This window comes from Pseudoliparis swirei, chromosome 17 (genome assembly GCF_029220125.1).
Source record: "Pseudoliparis swirei isolate HS2019 ecotype Mariana Trench chromosome 17, NWPU_hadal_v1, whole genome shotgun sequence".
Taxonomy (NCBI): Eukaryota; Metazoa; Chordata; class Actinopteri; order Perciformes; family Liparidae; genus Pseudoliparis; species Pseudoliparis swirei.
Genome location: NC_079404.1, coordinates 4,727,634 through 4,746,371, shown reverse-complemented (window position 1 = coordinate 4,746,371; position 18,738 = coordinate 4,727,634). Strand labels below are relative to the sequence as shown.

General features: G+C 42.3%; 1 protein-coding gene and 2 long non-coding RNA genes across 3 annotated transcripts; 2 read left to right on the top strand and 1 right to left on the bottom strand.

Moving 5' to 3' along the window:
• Window positions 1–518: 518 nt before the first annotated feature.
• On the top strand, window positions 519–2,247 carry LOC130207283 (uncharacterized). Its single transcript, XR_008834265.1, has 2 exons — window positions 519–1,004; window positions 1,580–2,247. It is a non-coding gene; the product is annotated as an uncharacterized LOC130207283 (long non-coding RNA).
• LOC130207284 (uncharacterized) lies at window positions 1,906–3,075 on the bottom strand. Its single transcript, XR_008834266.1, has 2 exons — window positions 2,674–3,075; window positions 1,906–2,172 (listed from the first exon to the last, which is right to left on the bottom strand). It is a non-coding gene; the product is annotated as an uncharacterized LOC130207284 (long non-coding RNA).
• Window positions 3,076–3,205: 130 nt separating this feature from the next.
• exo1 (exonuclease 1) lies at window positions 3,206–18,707 on the top strand. The gene is made up of 14 exons (XM_056435798.1): window positions 3,206–3,404; window positions 4,687–4,883; window positions 5,874–5,993; window positions 7,696–7,819; window positions 8,887–9,024; window positions 10,143–10,355; window positions 10,960–11,147; window positions 11,266–11,368; window positions 11,492–11,690; window positions 14,761–14,947; window positions 15,929–16,406; window positions 16,520–16,609; window positions 17,266–17,462; window positions 18,455–18,707. The coding sequence occupies exons 2-14, from the start codon at window positions 4,723–4,725 to the stop codon at window positions 18,564–18,566; spliced, it is 2,310 nt and encodes a 769-aa protein (XP_056291773.1). The 5' UTR covers window positions 3,206–3,404; window positions 4,687–4,722; the 3' UTR covers window positions 18,567–18,707.
• Window positions 18,708–18,738: the final 31 nt, after the last annotated feature.

Sequence of the window (18,738 nt, the reverse complement as noted above, 5' to 3'; positions counted from 1 at the left end):
AATTCCCCCCTGATAAAAGGCTGAGAACCACTGTCCTACTTTATAATAATCCCATGCAGTTTGTGGCAATAACCATAAAGTAGCTTGCATGTAGTGTACATGTGTTATTTGTTGCCTCTTCTCTACGTCTGCATGGGGTCTTGGTCTTGGAATATGACTGGAAGCATGTCTAATGATGTATACTCATAATAGCCATTTTACATAGTTCTATTTGAACTCGTCACTGTACACAAATACATGTTGTGATCTCTAGGATCATGAAACTGTACAACCACAAACAACAGACCGAGGACATTCAGAGGATGTTTGGTTTACCTTGGTATATTGACATGCTCGTTATCCTAATATCACCAACAAAAGTGCTATTCTTGCAGAAATCCCTAAATGTCATACGTTTTTGATACCAAATAACATTACGGATTTTTAATAATTTGGATACATTTTCAAGAAGTAAAACATTTTAAAATTCAGCACCAGATCTTAGTGACTTATGACACATGAACGATTATGGGATTCTCAACTTCTATCATAATATTTATAAGCCCTTTTTTTACACTTTCAGAATCTGTTTTAATAAAACAATTGAATCGTTATTTTCTTTCAGACCTATGCCTAGAACCACATTGCAAACACCTGCTGATGCTGCATCTAAAATTAATCTTAGTTGCCAGTTTTCAGATCACGTGTCTTTCTCTGCTGCAGAGCCCCAGGACAAGCTGGCTGTGTCTACTACCGCGCACTTGAGCACTTCGAGCACTGACTTTCAGTGTTCGAAGTGCGCCACTGAAAAAACCAGCAGAATTCAGTGCACTGAAAGTACCCGGATGGTGCACTGCAAACGGGCAAAAAATGTAGTGTAAAACGATGGACACTACTCGCCCTAAACGGCCGCCATCTTGGCCACGTAGCGGAAGAGGAGGAGCCCTTTCGCCAGCTTTTCATTTTATTTCTAAAACAATGGCGGACAGTACAAGCGGTAGACCACGAAGCTACAGACCGTAAATGTAAGTATCAGCGGTAATTACACATTGTACTGGTATTACAATGTACTACTAACATGCCATTCTCAGATTAGTGAGCATACCTAGGTAGCATTAGATGCCATTGGATCTGCATGGCAGTTATGATAAACTAGCTGGCTAATCCACCACCCGGCCAGTCCGACGAAGGTGCACTTTTATCGGACACTTTTCGCTTGACGAGCCGGGGCAGGTGGCGGGCTCCAGGCGCTTGCTCCAGCGGCAAGTCCGACGACAGATAGCTATGTCAGTCATCGGACAGTGTTAAACAACGGCTGTTCTGTTAACCAATCGAAATAGCAATTTTAATAATGGATTAACAATGGATATGCTCAGTTTAATAACGGGTTAACATGACACCGCAAACGTTTGCCCACACGCCGCCCGATAATTAATACCGTTACGATAGCTATCTAAGCTTATCCTTCTAGAAATAATTGTAGCTTTCAATCATCGTTGTGTTGTTTTTTTAATGTCGTGTATGTATGTATTAATTTAAATGTAATCGTGGTCTGGGACAGAGCACTGAATGGCTATCCTATTTCTGTTTCCTGCCCCAGAGACGTTTCCTGGAGGTGCTGGTCCTCTGCTGCCCTCCCGACATCTGCATCTGGCTCCAATGACCTCTGGCACCTCACATCCACCTCCAGGGCCTTTAAGAAGATGGACCGCCATCGCGTCTTCAGTATCCCGAAGGACCTCTCCACAACACACCTCGCCTTTGACAGGCAGCAGTTGTAGCGTGCTTGGAGGTGGACAGGCTGCCTGAAGGGGGTCATGAGGCAGATGGGTTGGGACAGGCAGGGATAGCCACCATCCCCAAGGATACAGTATCCTGGTGGAGGGGATGACTGCTCATAGAAGATGGGGCTGTTATTCAGGACCCTGGCATCATGCACTGAGCCCGGGGCCTGTCGAAGGCCCTGGCCACCACCCGATAGGAGGTGGCGCTGGCAAGCCAAAAAATAAAAACTAGACAGGAGATCTCGGGGCCCCAACCGTGGTCAGTCAGTGCCCAGCACAGCCATGAGGGCGTTGAATGACTCTCGGTGAGCCTGAAGTCCACCCTCATGTCACTGTGGCCATCAAAATACAACGCCAGCAGTGGCATTGCAACATTGATACGGCAGCGCCGCCTGGGACTGGGTGGCTGCTGTAGAGTGTGTGGGGAGGGGAGGGGAAGATTATATTAATATGTAAGTCATTTTATCAATAAAATGTTGTCATTCTATTTTGTAGTCTTTTATTGCGTTTTCTGATTTATATTAGAATTGATGCATGTTTGTAACAATAATTAATATGCCTGTGTGTTCAATTGCTAATTGATTCCTGTATCAGGGTAAACTTCACTACAACAGAGATGTGTATAAAAGTACAGTCAGTCAAAGTAGGCCTATTACTGTGTGAATTCAAGCAGATGATGCCTATCATTTCAGTGGATAATTCTTAAAACTAATTGAATCTAGGGACAAACATGTACAGATTTGTCATGTTTTATTTCCATATGGTGTGTATGTGGATTGCAAAGAAGAAGGCTACTTCTGACAAAGATAATTGAGAATTTAGCATACCTAGCGAGGAGAATTTAATTGCAACTACTACATGAAGCTATGCTGTGAAGGTAAGGCAAAATCACAATTAAATTTACATATACCATCTCGACTTCAGCCAGAAGGCGGAGGCTCCTGCCGCGATTGTGGAGGTATCGCAGTTTCCACATGGGGTGGAGAAAGGTAAACAAGGGACAACAAGAGGGCAAGAAGTGCATTCATTTGGTCAGTTTAAGGGTTTGGGTATCACAAGCAGATTTGCATACGTCACTCCCGGCTTAATTTCGCGGGTGCCGTGAACAGATTTGCGTCCGTCACTTCCGCCAAGTGGTTAACGTAAGTGTTCCATTTGAGACAGCACTTCATCAGCGACGCAGTGCACTTCGTTAAGTGCGCGGTAGTAGACACAGCCGCTGTGTCAGCTCGTTAGCCACGCCCACCCGTGGCAGCCGCCAGCAGTTAGCTATTGAGAGAACTCGGTATGCACACCGGCGTGCCTCATTTCAAGAGGCGAGTGCGGGGAGACTAGCTGTACACATAGCACATGAGCGGGTATGTCATGTAACCTCTACCAGGCTAGGTGATGACATCGTGTGGTAGTTAAAGCAAAGGAAACGAGGCCCAGGTCGTTAAAACGTCAACTATATAAACCCGTTAACGGGGTGTCGCGGTTAGGTTTTGGAGCGCTTCTCTCTTCCTGCCATTAAACCCGCCCCCTCGAGCCAACTGGCCAATAGCAGCAGCTCATCCAGAAACCCTTCTTTTGCCGCTAAAACTAAACTCGCTGCAACTGTTTCCGTCAGGTTGCGTGTACGATAAAAGTATCAGCAAATAAGTAAGTTTTACTTCGACATTCGTCATTCTTTTGCGGTTGCGTACTGTTTAGCTCAGTGTGTGTCATCTTTGACATCGGACTCAGCCACAGTTAGCGCCATGGAAGCAAATAAACTGTCAATGTTGTTCAGTTAAGTGAGCGTTACTTTGTGAGCTAGCTAACAGACGCCTTTCTAATAATGTACTTTTCAACTAGCTACAAGGATAGCACGATAATGTCACCTGTTTGACATTTGGATGTTGAGATAACTATATTGTGACCTCAATCTTTAGTGTTGATTTGCTTATTGACAGGCATATATATATATATACCATACCTAGTACATCATTCGATGGCACACTTTCTTGAGGTTTAGTGCTAAAGTCCTCCCCAAACAGGTGTTCACTCAGAGGACATTTCCATTTGACAGTGTTTGGCTCGCTTCAGCCCTCTGTTGTGTTTTGATGGACCACTCAGCTACTGGTTCAGATCAGATACTTTGGGTGATATAAAAAAATCATCCAAATGAAAATGAGGAATAGATGAAACAATGTACATATAGCCTTTGTCTTTACATATATTGCTTATTTAAATGATCTAGATGTGTGTTGTATATTTACATATATATTTTGTTTTGTATTTTACTTTTATTTTACTTGTATACTTCTATATCTTTCATCCCTGTTTCTTATATTTTGTGTTTTGTTTTTATTCTTGTGTGTTGCTGCTACTGTCACGACAAATTTCCCCTTGGGGATTAATAAAGTATATATCTATCTATCTATCTAGATGATATTTATAGCATGTAATGCCATGATACTAAAATGCCTCGTTGAGGGTGACGACAGGTTACATTTATGTATTTGTGACAAATTTAGTTGTCATACCTAGTTTCTTTTCACTAACAGGTTAACGACAATGACAACCAGTCAATGATCATGAACCACAACGTCTCCGCATTTGATTCTCGCTGTGGACTTTAGTTGCATGTCATTGTTCATCTCTCGATCCTCTAAATCTGTCACTGTCAGTCTAATAATAAAGGTATGAATTGCCCTGTAAAATAAAATAAAAAAATTAGATTCCTTTTGTCTGCCTGAGATTTCCAGGTAGATTATTTCATCTGACCTTGTCACACGAGGGCCAAGATGGCGAGCATGAAAAAAACAACAATCTCCAGTGTCAGCATTCTTAGCATGTGTGGAAATGGAGCTCCTGTATGCAGGTTTTGTTGTGGATATATCTTTACTCACTGAAAGTGTGAGCAGGTGTTTTCATCCATATTTTCCTGAATCTCTTGCAGCTGCAGAATCAGCGTGGTTCACATCTGCAGCTGAAAATGGGAATATCTGGTCTGCTGCAGTTCATCAAAGATGCCGCCGAGCCCGTCAACATCAAAAAATACAAAGGCCAGAGCGTGGCTGTGGACACGTACTGTTGGCTGCATAAAGGAGCCTTTTCGTGTGCCGAGAAGCTCGCGAAAGGAGAACCAACTGACCAGTAAGCATGTTTTTATTATTCTAGCTGAATTTAAAAGAAAATGTGTTCAGAAATATGTTGATATTTAGTAATTGTTTGTGAAAATGGCCCCTTATTGCTGTAGGGTTCAAACATATAGTTTATGTGCTACAATGGCGCTCATAGTCCATGTTCTTATTTTCAGACATTTAAAAACACCTTTGTTCAAAACCCAAATATACACTACCGTTCAAAAGTTTGGGGTCACTTAGAAATGTCTTTATTTGTCAAAGAAAAGCACTGTTTTTTCAATGAAGATAACATTAATCAAAAATACACACTCAACATTGTTAATGTGGTAAATGACTATTCTAGGTGGAAACGTCTGGTTTCTAATGAAATATCTCCATAGGTGTATAGAGGCCCATTTCCAGCAACTATCACTCCAGTGTTCTAATGGTACATTGTGTTTGCTAATCGCCTTAGAAGACTAATGTCTGATTAGAAAACCCTTGTGCAATTATGTTAGCACAGCTGAAAACAGTTATGCTGGTGATATAAGCTATACAACTGGCCTTCCTTTGAGCTTGAAGTTTGAAGAACAAAATTAATACTTCAAATATTAATCATTATTTCTAACCTTGTCAATGTCTTGACTATATTTTCTATTCAATTTTCAATTCATTTGATAAATAAAAGTGAGTTTTCATGGAAGACACGAAATTGTCTGGATGACCCCAAACTTTTGAACGGTAGTGTAGTTTGTTAACAAACTATGTTAAATGTACGATACAGGCAGGTAAGCAGGTTATGCACGATCAAACTAAATGATCTAGTCAGCACAGGCCATGCATCCTTTAACCAATCAGCTGACTGAAACCAGGGAGCTGTTTATCCTTACCGGATCCAATGCAGCAAAAAAGACAATGTTAACATTAATGTATCTATTGTGTCAATGACACTAACGACAATGTGGCGACGGCGGTTGTATGTCCAGAACTGATATTTGCATTTTGATTTATTCAATTCTAGGTACGTGTGGTACTGCATGAAATTTGTGGAAATGATGTTGGCCTTCGGTGTCAAACCAATTCTGGTGTTCGATGGACGCAATCTGCCTTCGAAAAAAGAAGTGGAAAAGGCTCGCAGAGAGTGAGTATCTACCTTTTATTGTGCATCGGTCTATAGATGCATGACATGGACAGCATGCCATCTACGAGCGCACATCTGCGCCTCTTTCAACCTGAGCCCCAAAGCATCGATCACAAACTATCCAGCACCTTTCAGTACGATGCGCCATAGAAAATGCATTGCGTGACCAGATGGCTGGAGCTAACCGCTAATTATCCACCAACTGTAAACCGCTGTTCTTCTTGACATTATGAACATATGCACCCTTTTACTTTTACAGTTTGTGCATTTTCATTTTATTTTTTTAAACACTTTTTTAAAATGTAGTTTTCAACAACATAACGATTTTCTTTGTCAATTTTTTAAGTTGTATACCTTGGTACACAGGATTCTTAGGTACAGTGTACAACACAAAAAAGAACAACAAACAAATGGTGCAAACTAATCCATTAATAAATACAAGGCGACATTTTTGGCGACTCACCACATACCTCCAGTGAGATCTTTTCTGTTGTTGCCCTTCAAAACAAAAGCTCCTCAATGAGCGTTAACAGAGTGGTCGTATCAAGCCTGCAACCCCGTATAAAAAAAGATTTGACGAGGAAAGCTCACTGCAGCCACTAACACTGATGAAACTTGATGGCTCACACAGATCTGCACTAATATCAAAGGATGCAGCGTAAAACAGGTTAAATCAAATGCAGGCACACTAGTCTTTTTTTTCTTGGCCAAATATTAGTTATTTCTTGCACAGATAGAACTTTATTTGCATTGTTCTAACAAAGTGATTGCACATTGTATTTGTTTTTCTCTGCTTTACTTGAAATTGAGTGCAATTTTTCTTTATTCTATTATTTGAAAAAGCCCGGATGGAGGAGTCGCAATATTATAATAATAGAATAATAGAAATTCAGTATGGACCATTTTGTTACAATTGTATTGGGGTGCTGGGACATGAACATTTTTCTTTATTCAAGGTAGGGCATGACAGAAAAAGTTTTGAGCGCCCCTGAATGGTTACTGGGTAGGCTTTTTGCTGTGGCAGGCAGTTTGTGTCAAAAGAAAGTGAAGAGGCAGCACTGCATGCCCTCTATTGGGAGGAGCATGCCACTGCATCAGATTCATGCTGATCCCTCCAGAAATGTCTTTTTGTAGTTTTACAATTACAGTCATTCATTAACAATATCCTATACCAACATCTCCCTTCGGATTTGCTTCCTTTTTCTATCTTCATAAACCAAATATCTTTGGGTTCTGGACTGCTGAATTTGAAGATGTTTGCCTCGGACTCTGAGTAAACTGATGACCATATTTGAATTCATGTGGATGTTTAAGAGAGCTAACCATTATAAGATGAATCTAAAATAAATTTAGAGATGAATGAGGCCAAAGCTGTGGGAACAGATGTAGCAGAAACAACCCCCCACAGAATCTTTGAAACCCTACGTGACTATAACAGACACTGCGGCTGCATTATCATCTGAGAAGAAGTGATGACGCGCCAGTGATCCAGTGTTTCTTACACCTGGTAACGAACGCGCTCAGACAATACTTGGCCCTATGAGGAGGACTGCAGTCCTAAACGGCAACAGAGCAACATTGTTCGGTGTGAATGTCTCAGGGAGGAATGTACAGACCTGTCGACAGCTGAGGCCAGACAACCCCGCCGCTAAACAAATACACGTTGCCCTCAATAACTCTCCGTCGTCTGTGTACCTTTCAGGCGCAGAGAAAGCAACCTTCAGAAAGGTCGACAGCTTCTACGTGAAGGCAAACTGTCCGAGGCCAGAGACTGTTTTACCCGCTGCATTAACATCACCCCCGCCATGGCGCATAACCTCATTAAGGTGAGGGCTCCCATATTAATATATATGTGTATATATATATACAGGACTGTCTCAGAAAATTAGAATATTGTGATGAAGTTCTTTATTTTCTGTAATGCAATTCAAAAAACAAAAATGTCATGCATTCTGGATTCATTACAAATCAACTGAAATATTGCAAGCCTTTTATTCTTTTAATATTGCTGATTATGGCTTACAGCTTAAGAAAACTCAAATATCCTATCTCTAAATATTAGAATATCATGAAAAAGTATACTAGTAGGGTATTAAACAAATCACTGGAATTGTCTAATTAACTCGAAACACCTGGTTTCCTGAGCCTTGACAAACACTCAGCTGTTATAAATCTTTTTTTTTACTTGGTCTGAGGAAATATTAAAATTTTATGAGATAGGATTTTAGAGTTTTCTTAAGCTGTAAGCCATAATCAGCAATATTAAAAGAATAAAAGGCTTGCAATATTTCAGTTGATTTGTAATGAATCTAGAATGCATGACATTTTTGTTTTTTGAATTGCATTACAGAAAATAAAGAACTTTATCACAATATTCTAATTTTCTGAGACAGTCCTGTATATATACATGCATATAAATATATATTTGTGTGTGTGTGTATATATATATACTGTACATGTATCTGTGTGTATATATATATAATATATATATATAAATAAATACATATTTAAATAAATATATAAATACATATTTATATTATGTATAAATATTTATATGTGTGTGTATGTTTATATATACATATAAATAGATATATATATATTTATGTATTATATTTTTTAGATATTGTTTTATTTAAGTAAGTACTGGCTTACTGCCAGTACCTTTTGAATGCTTGTCCAGACCCAGTAGAGGCCCTCTACAGTTTCTCTTCCGGTTTGCATGTCCACCCTGCCAACATCAGAAAGGCTATGACAATATTTAATTTGTCTATTTAGACCCCACAGGTACATGCTTTGCTTTCCTAGTATTTCTTAATACTGACTGGTTACATCCAGCGGTGTTGCATGTTGGGTCGAACATGTTCTGATTGTGTGATTTCTTTTCATAAACCAGGCCGCAAGGGGGAGAGGAGTGGACTGTGTCGTGGCTCCGTATGAAGCCGATGCTCAGTTGGCGTACCTCACTAAATCCGGTTTGGCCCAGGCTGTCATCACCGAGGACTCTGACCTGCTGGCATTCGGCTGCAATAAGGTACGGCGACTAGATCCAGGGGGTGCGTTTCAGGCTGCACGGGTATGTAATCACACAGAGGAATCCATTCTCTGTACGGGGATAAGAGTTCTCATATCAAGAGTGTTGGCGATTTGACATTTTGGTTCTTTGAAACTAGATTTAAATACATCTGGAGCCGTTGGCATTAAAAGAAAAACAAGTCCTGAAGCCCAAATCTGGAAAAGTGTGTGCTTATTGACAGCCAGCTGGACCATGACCCAGATGTTTTACTGTGAAACAAATCCATGAAATAGATTAATCAATCATATCGGAAGAGAACATCACTCGTAATGATCAGAAATACAGTTTCACAATGAAACCCTACCTTACATTTGATCAAATACGATCTAATAAAACAAAAAAGAACTAAATAGATTGTAGTTTGAGGAAAAAATATTGAACAAAAAAGCCACATGACATATAATTTGACATTAAAATAAAAATCTGTCATTTAGCTCAATTTGCTGAAATTTAAAGCTGCTAAGAGATGTTAATATGTTGTTATTATTATTTTCAAACGTCTGACGATATCACGTGCTAGTCCATGGGGGAAGACTCACTGGTGATATCTAACTGTTCACAGTGATGTGGAAATACAGTAACAATGCAGTAACGCTGTACAATTTGATGTTATTGACTGTTCTCAGTTCACCTTCCTCAATGAAACTCTCCACGAATGTTGCCAAAAATAACTCCATCCATGATCAAACTGCTGTCAATCGACCAAATTCGTGTAAATTACGCCTGATATCAGCTTGTTAGCCTGAATTAGTCACGCGGCCTTTAGGGAACAGGGCCCTGATGGAGACGGATGATGTTATTGGTTGGATCCTTCAAAACAGATGCAAGTTTACATGGGCAGAGAAAGGTACTAGTGCCTAATTTGTGTTCTTCTGTTGAGCGACAAGTAAAAGAGATGACGGCCTATATCAGACAAGTGTTAGTCAAAACAACAACAACAACGACACGATTACACACCTTCAGTGTTGATCACGTCTGCAGCGAACCATGCGTAACATTGAGAAATGGCCTCACGCGGCACCACCACTCCTCTTCACGTGGCCACCGACTTCTAATCGTCTTTCGCAACCGCGCAGGTGATCCTCAAAATGGACAAGCAGGGCAACGGCCTGGAGATCGACCAAAGCAACATGGGCCGCTGTCGCTCTCTGGGCAACGTCTTCACGGAGGAGAAGTTCCGCCACATGTGCATCCTCTCTGGGTGCGACTATCTGGCCTCCATACACGGCATCGGCCTCGGCAAAGCCTGCAAACTGCTGCGGCTGGCCAGCGACCCGGATATCCTCAAGGTGAGACCCCGTTCAATTCACTTCAGTTTATTTTGTATGGTCCAATATCAACCCGTACACATACGACATCCCTGACCTTTGACCTCGCATCGGATCAGGAAAAACTCCCCAAAAAAAACTTTCACATGGAAACAATTTAAGAAACCTTCAGGAGAGCAACAGAGGAGGATCCCTCTCCAGGATGGACAGATGCAATAGATGTCATGTGACCAGAATGAACAGAGTTACAATTCAATGAATATGACAGGATGTATGAATAATTCAGATGGTGAGACAGTCGGAGAAGTTGGATAATGCGTTTTGCAACGTCTTTACTCTTTGAAGTTGTGATTCCAGAGGTGCCGTCACTGGATTGATGCATCAACATTATGCCGCACACCAAAACCTGCTTCTGAGGAAAGCACCTGTTGAATTCAAACGCTACATTATTCTATCATTGACACCATGTACTATCTTTGTGAACACACTACAGTCTATTTCGAAAATGCCATATTGTATTAGTTTCACTGCAACTGGGTCTGTGGCACGCTGTCCCGGTTCCGAACCGCGCAGCAGTGGTCCAGTGGCAGCCGGTTCATCGTGAGCTCTCCTTGGCCCCCTCCAGGTGATCAGAAAGATGGGCCAGTATCTGAAGATGAATGTCGTCATCCCTGAGCAGTACATCGAGGGCTTCGTCCGAGCCAATAACACCTTCCTCTACCAGCTGGTGTTCGACCCCGTCAGGAGGAAGGTCGTGCCTCTCAACCCGTACCTAGAGCACATCGACCCGGCATCCCTCGGCTACGCTGGACTGTATCCTCTTGCCCTTGTATTTCTCGGTGGACATTTGGTCATATATAATTTAGAAAAGGGAACTTCCTCCTCTATTAGTTGTACAGTCTTTGTTATCCTTGATGACATTGATATCCAGTAATCTAGGAGATGACAAAGGCTTGCAGATGGCCTTGGGAAACCTTGACATCAACACCATGGAGAGGATAGATGACTTCAACCCAGACAAACCCATTCCACAGGTATCAGATCACAGCACATTTTTGATATTTGGGTCTCCTTCCACTAAGTGTGATAAATATTTAATTTAGAACAATTTTTCTAATGTCCTCCTTTTTTCTTTTTTTTCTTTTTTTCCCCTTCAGTTTTCGAAAGCCCGTAGCCGCAGCTGGAATCACTCGTCGGCTCCCACCGGGCCCAGTATCTGGAGCGGAGGCTTAAAGTCAGCGGCAGTGGCCCCGCCCCCGTCTGCTGCCTCCCCAGGCAGGCCTCCCTCCACCAGGGGGAAGGAGAGGATCGTCAGCCTGGGTAGTCTGAGGCTGCAGGCCAAGAGACAGCGAGAAGGTGAGCCGCTCAACACGCAGTGGTTGGACTTTACACTTCACAGGACTTATCTACCCCATTGATTGGTCGATGGCGGAAGTCAGGCTGTGGAAGAATTTAAAGGACACCGTTTGGGTTTGAACACCCCCACTTCTCCTCTGTACAGGATATGAAAGGGTTTTTGGTAATTAAATAATATCTAACTAGCCCAGCTGCACCGATAACCTGAAGCACAAACGGGTCCACTCGATAGTCCTCCAGGTCCCCCGTCTGGGAGAGTTCGTGGCCACAATGTTATGTGCGTCACTTTGTCAGTAAGGGGACATCCTAAGTCTCTTATTTTTGCATCGAAAAAATGTATCCACTCATCATATCCCCATAAAGCCAATGTTCAGTGTTTTACTGTTTACTTTAGTTTGCTACAGATCGACCCAACCCAGTTTATGAAACAGAATTATATGCAGGTATACTGTTATTGGTCCTTTTAGTCATGGCAGTCAGCCAGTACTTAATTACTTAAATATTTATATATATATATATATATAGTTATAAATAAATTAATATTTATACACAATATTTATATATATACAGGACTGTCTCAGAAAATTAGAATATTTTGATAAAGTTCTTTATTTTCTGTAATGCAATTAAAAAAACAAAAATGTCATGCATTCTGGATTCATTACAAATCAACTGAAATATTGCAAGCCTTTTATTTTTTTTTATATTGCTGATTATAGCTTACAGCTTAAGAAAACTCTAAAATCCTATCTCATAAAATTTTAATATTTCCTCAGTCCAAGTAAAAAAAAAGATTTATAACAGCTGAGTGTTTGTCAAGGCTCAGGAAACCCTTGCAGGTGTTTCGAGTTAATTAGACAATTCAAGTGATTTGTTTAATACCCTACTAGTATACTTTTTCATGATATTCTAATATTTAGAGATAGGATATTTGAGTTTTCTTAAGCTGTAAGCCATAATCAGCAATATTAAAAGAATAAAAGGCTTGCAATATTTCAGTTGATTTGTAATGAATCCAGAATGCATGACATTTTTGTTTTTTTAATTGCATTACAGAAAATAAAGAACTTCATCACAATATTCTAATTTTCTGAGACAGTCCTGTATATATATATAAATTGTGTGTGTGTATATGCATTTATTTATAGATAGATATAAATATTGTGTATAAATATGTATTTATAATTATATATATATATAAATACATATTTCTATCTAATATAAATATTTATTTATACACAATATATATATATATATATATACACATACACACAGACATATATATATATATACACACACACACACACACACACACACACACAGACATATATATATATACAGTCGTATGAAAAGTTTGAGCACCCCTGATAAGCTCCATTACTTTCATCTATAAATTGTTGGGCATTTGGATCAGGAACTTCTTTGTCATATATGTTATACTTCATGGACACAGTGATATTTTAGCAGTGAAATAAGGTTTATTTGATAAACAGAAAATATGCCATATGCATCATAAGAGAATTAGACAGGTGCATACATTTGGGCACCCCAACAGAAAAATCACATTAATATTTAGTAGAGCCTCCTTTTGCAAAAATAACAGCCTCTAGACGCTTCTTATAGCCTTTGATGAGTGTCTGGATGAAGGTATTTTGGACCATTCTTCCTTACAATACATCTCCAGTTCAGTAAGGTTTGATGGTGCCTAGCGTGGACAGCCCGCTTCAAGTCACCCCATAGATTTTCAATTATATTCAAGTCTGGCGACTGGGATGGCCATTCCAGAACATTGTAGTTGTTCCTCTGCATGAATGCCTTAGTGGATTTGGAGCGATGTTTCGGGTCCTGCTGGAACACCCAACTCCGCCGTAACTTCAGCTTTATTTCAGATTCTAGAACATTATTGTCAAGAATTTGCTGGTACTGAGTTGAATCCATGCGACCCTCAACTTTAACGAGATTCCCAGTACCTGCACTAGCCACACAGCCCCACAGCATGATGGACCCCCCACTACTGTGGGCAGCAAGTGTTTTTCTAGGAATGCTGTGTTCTTTTGCCTCCATGCGTAACGCCTCTTGTTGTGACCAAAGAGCTCGAGCTTTGTCTCATCAGTCCACAGCACTTTGTTCCAAAATGAGCCTGGCTTGTTCAAATGTAGTTTTGCATACCGCAAGCGAGCCTGTTTGTGGCGTGTGTGCAGAAAAGGCTTCTTCCGCATCACTCTCCCATACAGCTGTTCTCTGAGCAATGCACAGTGACACCATCTGCAGCAAGATGACCTTGCAGGTCTTCGGAGGTGGTCTGAGGGTTGTCCTTGACCATTCTGACCATTCTTCGCCTTTGCCTCTCCGATATTTTTCTTGGCCTGCCACTTCTGGCCTTAACAAGAACTGTGCCTGTTGCCTTCCATTTCTTAATAACATTCCTCACAGTGGAAACTGATAGCTGAAACCTCCGGGATAACTTTTTGTAGCCTTTCCCTAAACCATACTGCTGGACAATCTTTGTTTTTAGATCATTCGAGAGCTGTTTTGATGCCCCCCTTTTGCCACTGTTCAGAGGAGAATCAAAGAGAAGCACAACTTGCAATTGGCTACCTTAAATACCCTTTCTAATGATTGGATGCACCTTTCTATGGAATTTAAGGCGTAACGAGTTAATCAGACCAATTATGTGTTGCAGTTAATCAGCATTTAGTAGGTACAGGTATTCAAATCAACAAAATGCTAAGGGTGCCCAAACTTTTGCACAGCCTATTTTTCACATTTGATTTAATTTCACACAACTAAATACTGCTACACTAAATATCTTTGTCTGGAAAACACCCCAGCACTCAGTGTTAACTAGAAAAAGAATATTACACAACTGTGATCTTTTTTTTGGTGAAGACGGAGTAAATTATCATGCAGCCTCAGAGGGGTGCCTAAACTTTTGCATACGACTGTATATATAGAGACATACATACACATATACGCACGCATACATGCATAGGAGTAACTGGCGAATAATAAAAGCAGCCGTTTATAGCTCATCGTTAAATCTGGTCTCGTCTTTTTTTCCCTTCCATAGACCCGAGCGTATCAGACCAGGATGTGCTCCAGCAGTACTCGCCCTCCAGTCACAAGCGGTCCAGGTCGGACCAGAATCCAGAGAAGCCGACGTTAACCGGCCCGCCGCGGCCACGCAACCGCTTCGCCACCTTGCTGCAGCGGAGGAACCAGGAGGCGGAGGAGGACAGCCAGGACACGCGCAGCAGGTGAGCGTCGACCCCATCGAACCATCCGCTTCCTGTCGGACTCAACTCTTTGCTTATCGAGGCGCGTGCGGTGACCACGGAGGACTTTAGGGCCAGCAACACGGTCACGAACTGATCTTGTTTTTGTTTTCGGAAAAACGAGTATTGGCTGTTACTCGCATAACAAAAAAAGCTTTAAACCGAATCGCATGAAATTTGGAGGGATGATTGGTTATTATCCGGGGACCATTTGATTAGATTTTGGGATCAATCGGGTCAAAGGTCAAGGTCAATGTCATGGATAGGTCAAAATCTTCTTTTTACCATAGCGCGGTCAATTTCTATCCAATTGGCATGCAACTAATGCCAAAATGTTCATAATTCAATGCCCAATGTTGTGATATGCGAAGGTATGCGATCTACCGAGTGCCCATTCTAGTTGTATTTATTTTAGAAGCTCCTCCAGGTCACTGGTTATCACAGGGTTTTTGTTTTGGGAGACACTGCACACTGTCTTACGGACATGGTGGTGTGTTCAGTCGTGCAGCTCATCATACTGTTGATCGGAGATTGCATCCCAAATCCGAGTGCCCCGGTAGTATCCTGTGACCACTTCCACTGGGTCACAGGTCGTTGAGAGGCAGCAGGTTGGTGATTCGATCTTGCCAGAAGGGGCGGTGTTTTGGAACTGTACGCGCATCGCTGACATTTGCAAACAGCGAGCCCAAATACCAATATCAGAGAGCATGTACTCCCTATGCAGATACAATGATCAGACACTCTTGGCTCAGTTCCTGATCCTGCTCCTCCAACAACAACAACAAAAACACACGATACCCAGATGCACTGATAAAGTGAACAATGTGAGCTCAAATAATGTCGACACATGGTGACTGAATAGAACCAAAATACACAGGAAGTCACACAAGCTTCCGCGACGGGCGTCACGCTGTACGTTATATCCTGATGTGTCGCTGCGCTTATTTTTTTCTCCACGTGTAGATTCTTCAGTGGTTCCGGTCTGAGCGCTAAGGCGGATTCACCTCAGGAGAACGAGCCCCGAGCCGGGAGTCCCACCCGGACCGAGGACAGCGGCGAGCCAGACGTTCCATCTGTGGACACGCCCGGCCCGCCTGCATCGCCGAGCACCGCGGCCCCCGGCGCAGCCAGTCAGGGCCCCAGGCTGTTCCAGTGGTCGGGCACGCCGAAGGCCACCTCAGGCCTGAGCGCCCTGCAGCAGTTTCAGTATAAGAAGGACAGTTTTTGCCTGTCCAAAAAGACCCCCGGACCCCCTGGAGACGCGTCGCCCCCACATCAGTCCTCCACTGATGGACAACCTGACACACCTGACCTCCAAGATTCACCTCCCTCCCAGGACAGTGCCTACTTCTCCCAGCCTTGCGTCACTTCCTGCCACAAAGAGGAAGTCGTCGCCGACAGCTTCCCCTCCTCCCACCAGGAGGAAGCTGCCGCCGCAGCTGTGCGTTCATAGTTACACATCTCCACCTCCTCTAAATGTTTTCACATCCTTTTTGCGGTTGGGTCAGCCTTCACACATACATCATCATCTTATCTTTTCTTTCACTTCCTCAGGAGATTAATTCAAGCAAAGACTCTGAGCCGGAGCCGAGTCCCACACACTCGGCAGAAGCGGAAAAGAAACTTGGCGTTCTGAGATCGAAGGTGGGTTTGTGATGAGCTTGTTCCACAACGATGAGCAAATACACCAATACTACCATCCCACTCATTGAGGAAGAGAGAGAGAGAGAGAGAGACACACGAAGGAGATGGAGATCTAGAAAAGTTCAGAAAGATGGAGGTGGAACAGTTGTGGGCATATATTACTTTGGTCTTTAAGGTTGGATGGCTGCGTATCCGGCCTATCCCGTCACGGCAGCCTCACTCTTCAAGGTTTGTTTGTGGATTGTAAACATTTGACACGGGACCGGCTGCATTCAAACACGTGTTGCAGAGAGCTGCAACGATGGAGACCGGGCTGGCGTATGAATGTTCTCGTCTCCATTGTAAATGAATTCACAGTTTTGGAAATAATTCAATTCAATTCAGTTTATTTTGTATAGCCCAATATAAAAAAATTACCAATTTGCCTCAGAGGGTTTTACAATCTGTACTCATACGACGTCCCTGACCTTTGACCTCACATCGGATCACGAAAAACTCCCATAAACTAGAAAAAACCCTTTCACTGGGAAAATAAAGGGAAGAAACAGTAATATAATGATGATTTGATAATAATAATAATGACGGGATTTTGTCACGGCATTGAAATGTCGTGTGTTGATCTCGTCCCCCGGTACCCGGTGTTTCTCCCTCCCCAGGTTTCAGGTCTGTCGAAGCCAAAGTCCGGCCGCCGGGGTCAAGCGGCGCCCGTGCGAACGCTGGGCCCCGCCCGGGCCAGTGGACTGAGGAGAAAGCCCGTGGGTTCTGGAAAGAAGACGCCTTCCTCCAACAATGAAAACAGCCCCGGGCTCCAGGCCACCATCAGCAGCCTCTGGAAGAACTTCGGCTTCAAAAAGTAAAAGAGAAATACTCTGAAGTCACACAAGTCAATATGATGTTGTATTGTTGGAATTGCTCGAACCATCTGGGGTCCTAGTAAACCTCATAAAACATAATGGAACTAACATTTTGAAGAGATGAATCTGCTTGCATACCACGGATGTTTCCATCGGGTTGAGGCAGCCAACAGATCTGGTCGCCTCACCCTACATCCGCATCCGTCGAGAACTTTTCTTTTCTTCTTCCCGGCCCGTACACATGAATGACATGGGAATCTTTTTACATAAACAGTATTTTTTATTGATTTTTTACGAACTACACTAGTTCTGATGTTAGTGAATAACATCTTGGCTATACAGTTGTGACGACTTCCTTTTCTTGATTTTTCCTTCTTTTTAATGTTGCCCACTCGTCGCCTTTTTACATTTTATTTTTTACCTCAGACTGTTTACATAAGGACCATTTTTTTAAAAATGGTAGCGTTAATATAATAAACAATGTTACTTATGGTAGTGAGGAGAGCTGTAGTCATTTATAGGCCCACTAACTAATGAGGCACACAAGGTTTTGTTTCACACGACATATCAGGAAAGAGTTCTGGTGAGCTATTCCAGGAGTTTTCAGACCACGCCCAATCCCCATTATCGTCTTCATCTTCGTCTTCTCCTTCTCCGCCTTCTTCCTCTTCTTCTCCTTCTTCTCCTCCTCCTTCTTCTGAGCTATTCCAGGAGTTTTCAGACCACGCCCAGTCCCCATTATCTTCTTTGTCTTCTTCCTCTTCTCCTCCTTCTTCTGAGCTATTCGAGGAATTTTTAGACCACGCCCAGTCCCCATTACCTTCTTCTCCTCCTTTGTCTTCTTCTTCTGAAAACATTGTCACTGTAGGATAGAGGAGATGTTTTAGGCCACGCTTTGATTTACAAAGTAATTAAGTAAACAAGCTGTCGTGACGTTGATCTGTGACCTTTTCTAAAACCCCCCCCCCCCCACACACACTTTTTTCCCCAGAGATTCCCAGTCGATGGCCGTGTGTCAGAAGGGAGAGCCCATGTCTCCCGTCAGAGACAACCTGCCAGCCAGCTCTCCTCAGACGGGCAGGAACCTCATCGCCGGCTCCTGATGGATGCTTTCAGTTCCCACACGCATGGTGCTGAGTGTGTGTGTGTGTAAAGCTTTTAAACATACCATGTATGTCAATGCTTTCTCATTAACTTGTTTTTCTTTCGCGTACAGTTTTGAAATAAAGCAACTGTCTTCTGATGCAAGTGTATTGTGTATTGTTTGTGTGTGTG

Coding starts and splice junctions, on each gene's coding strand:
- exo1 (XM_056435798.1), top strand. CDS start 4,723: ATGGGAATATCTGGTCTGCTGCAGTTCATCAAAGATGCCGCCGAGCCC. Junction 9,025..10,142: donor TGGCATTCGGCTGCAATAAG/GTACGGCGACTA, acceptor GCAACCGCGCAG/GTGATCCTCAAAATGGACAA. Junction 17,463..18,454: donor AAGAACTTCGGCTTCAAAAA/GTAAAAGAGAAA, acceptor TTTTTTCCCCAG/AGATTCCCAGTCGATGGCCG.